Source organism: Miscanthus floridulus, chromosome 8 (assembly GCF_019320115.1).
Source record: "Miscanthus floridulus cultivar M001 chromosome 8, ASM1932011v1, whole genome shotgun sequence".
In the NCBI taxonomy this organism is placed as follows: domain Eukaryota; kingdom Viridiplantae; phylum Streptophyta; class Magnoliopsida; order Poales; family Poaceae; genus Miscanthus; species Miscanthus floridulus.
Window position 1 is genome coordinate 22,687,925 of NC_089587.1, and position 4,325 is coordinate 22,692,249.

At 43.0% G+C, this 4,325-nt stretch overlaps 1 protein-coding gene across 1 annotated transcript; it reads left to right on the forward strand.

Moving 5' to 3' along the window:
- Positions 1–292: 292 nt before the first annotated feature.
- On the forward strand, positions 293–3,424 carry LOC136471335 (zinc finger CCCH domain-containing protein 14-like). The gene is made up of 4 exons (XM_066469064.1): positions 293–340; positions 866–1,015; positions 1,611–1,671; positions 2,487–3,424. The coding sequence occupies exons 2-4, from the start codon at positions 943–945 to the stop codon at positions 3,238–3,240; spliced, it is 888 nt and encodes a 295-aa protein (XP_066325161.1). The 5' UTR covers positions 293–340; positions 866–942; the 3' UTR covers positions 3,241–3,424.
- Positions 3,425–4,325: the final 901 nt, after the last annotated feature.

The following is a 4,325-nucleotide window of genomic DNA, read 5'->3' on the forward strand; positions in this document are numbered from 1 at the left end:
TATATGCCCAACATGAGCTCAAACAAATGTTAATATCCTATATGCCCATTTGCATAATAAAGGATTCATCGTCCACAGGCTGGGACTCTCCAACAAGGGCGCGGCAAAGCCGCGCTTGTGTTTCTAGTTCTGAACGGAACAGGTGGAACGGTCCTGCAAAGCAAGAAGAACAAGGTGGTCAGGCACCGCGGATCGCTCGCTCTTTGGGCTGAGATGACAGGTAGGCCTAGCCCACTTAATCCGCGGCCCATCGGTCGCTTCAGTGCTTCCTCCCCACTCCACCACTCGCTTCTGGCTTCCCCTCGTTCACCGCTGCCGGCTCTTCTTCCGCAACCGCAAGGCCTACGATGAAAACGAAAAGCATACGGACGGATATCATTAATATTATATTTGTTTTTATATTTTTATTCAGATTTGGATTTGAATACGGATAGTGTTAACTATGTCGGATAGGATACGATGGGATATCAACATCATAAATATGCGATTTAAGTATTCGGATATAAATACGATATCAAATACTCCCTCCGGTTCTCTAAAACAAGTCGTTTTGGACATCGACACGGTCTTTAAGAAACGACTTTGACTGTAACTTTTTGCTATAAAATATTTATAAAATATAGTCAATATATACTTTTATAAAACTACATTTCGAGATGAATCTACTTACATCACTTTTATATTTTCAAACTTAACCCAAAAAAAGTTATTTGTAGTCAAAGTTTAAAATATTTGACTTAACGACTTGTTTTAGAGAACCGGAGGGAGTATTAAATATTCGAACTCAGATACGAACAGATCTCAACCTCTCTGTACAGATTCGGTATCGAATACGGTCGGTATCCATACCGTTTTCATCCCCAAGGCCACACGCTCCTGGCCGCGGCGGTTCGCAACGCAAACCCTAACCGAGCCAACGGAGGCGCGAGAGCGGAAACATCCATGGAGGGCGGCCGCAAGAGGGGGAAGGGCGACGGCGCCAAAGGGGCCTCCGCCGGCGGGAAGCGATCGCGAGGTGAGTGGAGCGGAGCCAGCCCTCGCTCTCGTCGCGAACCCCGTTCCTCTCCGGACGTGTTTCCTCGTTTAGCGGATCAACTTTCGTAGGGCGTTGCGCCTCGGGGCCTAGAGGGTTAGTGGGGTTTGAGCTGTTTGCTATGTCAGGGTTTGGGGATTTCGGGGGAAGCTGTCTCGGATCTAGGGTTGTTGATCCATTGATTGGTGAAACGAGAATCGCCAGTTCCCCCAAGTTCCGTGAACTCGGTGCGTAATAATTTTTCGTATGTTAGCAATTTTGTATCGTTCGGGTTCGGCATTGGGCTTATTTGTTGCATTTTAGCCTGAAATCATTCATATGGTGCACGGGTCTTCGCTTTCGATAACCGAGGTTTATGAGTTTTTATTATTATTATTGTTGGCTTGCTGTGTCTGCTGCCCAGTCGACAATTTGGGCATTTGGCCACAGATACAAGCTGAAAGTCCACTTTGCGTTTTAATTAATTAATGCACTATGCTGATGTAGACATGACCTCATTAATGTTCATTATTGTATACCGAGATTAGTAAATTAGCAACATATTAACCTGGCGCACATAATTAATTTGATGTAACAGAAGTGGAGTCATTTCAAAGTGGTGTAGGAAGCAAATCGAAGCCATGCACCAAATTTTTCAGGTTATAATCCAACTTAAAATGAACTTCACCTGGTAACATTCATTCTGCATAGCTGCTTATTTCAATTAAAACTTACTTGCATTTGTTATAAGAATCTTTTATTGCTAACAGAATAGTTAAGAAATATTGTGCTACAGGTTCTCCTAATCCAGCTTAAGAACATTACTGGAGTAAAATTGGAATGCACATGAACCTTTGAAAGATGCAACAGCAGTATAAGACAATAAGGATATTTAACCCTTTTCAGATGAACAATCAGTTGCTGCCATGATGCAGTGCCATTTGCTCAAATTGAGAAAAAGAAGTTTGAGCACATGACTTGGGAACTGCAATTGAACACCCATCTTGAAATTGTGCCACCTATATCCTTCACCTACAAAGTTTTCCTAACATTTGGTTCTGCAGGGATAACTTTGCTACCTTGTAGTTTGAAATTATTACTTACATCAGTAGCTGTTCCAATAAATGTTCACTGCCCATATTTATTGCATTTACATTTTTTCTTGTTTAACCATCATGTATTGCTAAAGTTCAACGTTGGGATCTAGAGCGCATGGTAGCAATATCCTTAAGCTCAACATCTGAAATGTATCTACCCAATATTATTTTCACAGCATGGCAAATGTTCGTGGTTAAGTCATGTTAGATTTTTCTTGAGATTATTCTAATGTCTAATGTCCGTCCATAGTAGTACATCACTATGCTCAGTGATTTACATTTAAGAATGTCGCTAGTTGTCATCATTTGTAATCATATATTCATTATTCATATGCTTCTTCAGTTGCTTATATCCTGATAATATTCTCATCGTGCAGTACCTCTGGTTGTCCCTTTGGTGAGGGCTGCCATTTTCTCCATTACTTCCCTGGTGGCTACCAGGCAGTTTCAAAAATGACCAACCTGGGTGGCACAACAATTGCACCTCCTGGAAGAACGACAATGGATGGGCCCCCTACACGCACCGTGAAGACTCGCTTGTGCAACAAGTACAACACTGCAGAGGGATGCAAATGGGGTGACAAATGCCACTTTGCACATGGTGAAAGGGAGCTTGGCAAGCCTATGTTGATGGACAGCTATATGCCACCCCCCATGGGACCAAGACCCACTGGTCATTTTGCACCTCCACCTATGGCCAACCCTGGCTTGGCCACTCCAGCTAGCTTCGGCGCTTCTGCCACAGCCAAGATCAGTGTTGATGCATCCCTTGCAGGTGGCATCATCGGGAGGGGTGGAGTTCACACAAAACAGATATCTCGAGTCACCGGGGCAAAGCTGGCCATCCGGGACCATGAATCAGACACCAGCTTGAAAAACATTGAGCTTGAGGGCACCTTTGATCAGATCAGGAATGCTAGTGCTATGGTCAGTGAGCTGATTGTCAGCATCAGTGGCAATGCCCCTCTGCAGGCCAAGAACCCAGCTGGTGGAACTCATCGTGGTGGAGGCACAGGAAGCAACTTCAAGACCAAGATGTGTGAGAACTTCGCAAAAGGATCGTGTTCTTTTGGTGACAAGTGTCACTTTGCCCATGGTGGCAATGAGCTGCGCAAGCCTGCTGCTGCTTGAGATCCATGTCATGTTTCATACCTCGTAGTCATTAGTCAATGTAACTCTAAACTTGGTCTCTGATGATGGATTTGCTGACTTCTTTAGGCCTGCACTACTGATTCGCTGACTTCAGGGCTACTACTGAATTTGCGGACTTGTTTAGGCCTGCGCTATTGGCCAACTAAATTTGTTTACCGCATTCCTTAATGTTCTATTATGAACTACTTAGGTACTCTCTTCGTTCTAAATTATAAGTCGCTTTGACTTTTTTTATATATTTATTTTGCTATGCATCCAGATGTAATAATAAATCCATAGCAAAATAGATGAACTACAAAAGTCAAAGCGATTTATAATTAGGAACGGAGGGAGTAGTATGTTTAGGACACATTCAAGCAGGGAAGTGTTGATGCTGCTGATTTGTATAGTATCACTGTGTGCCAGAGCTTGTGATTATTTTGTTATGGTCGGTTCCAATTGTTAAACATAGGCCCTTTTTGACAAAAAAAAAAAAGAGCCAGACTGTAGCTTCACTCTAGGAGCCGCCGAAACCGGAGAAGCCACTGTAGGTTGGTTTCAGCTTCGATTGTGATGTCGTTTCTCGCGGATCCGTTTCGTAGCATTGAGCTGCGATGCGGGTGCTGGTTCTGTTCTGTTGGTGTTTGTGGGTTGCTTGTTCTCGCAGGACAGCAAAAGTACGGTAAAAGAACAAATTTAGTGCCAACAACAATGTGTTTTATATCGTTTCAACACATGAATTTTTTTACACCATAGAATTAAAATCCAACAACCTCCATTCTCCTTTTACCTCTAGTCTTTTTCTACCTTCAGCCTTCTTCTATCTTCAGACAATCATAAATCACAAGATCACGTATCCATAAATCACAAGAAACAATTTTTTCTATACAAGGACAAAAGAACAAATTAGCCGCACGCGTATACGCATATAGGTTCAATGCTAACTGTGCGTGTTACCAAATTAGCTAAACGCCTAGACGGCTTGATTCTCAAGAACGGCCGGCCGGATTGATCTCGTCCTCTCGTGTACGCGTAGACAGTTGAAAAGAGAGAGGAAGAGAAAGAAAAAATCTATGTGTTTTTTT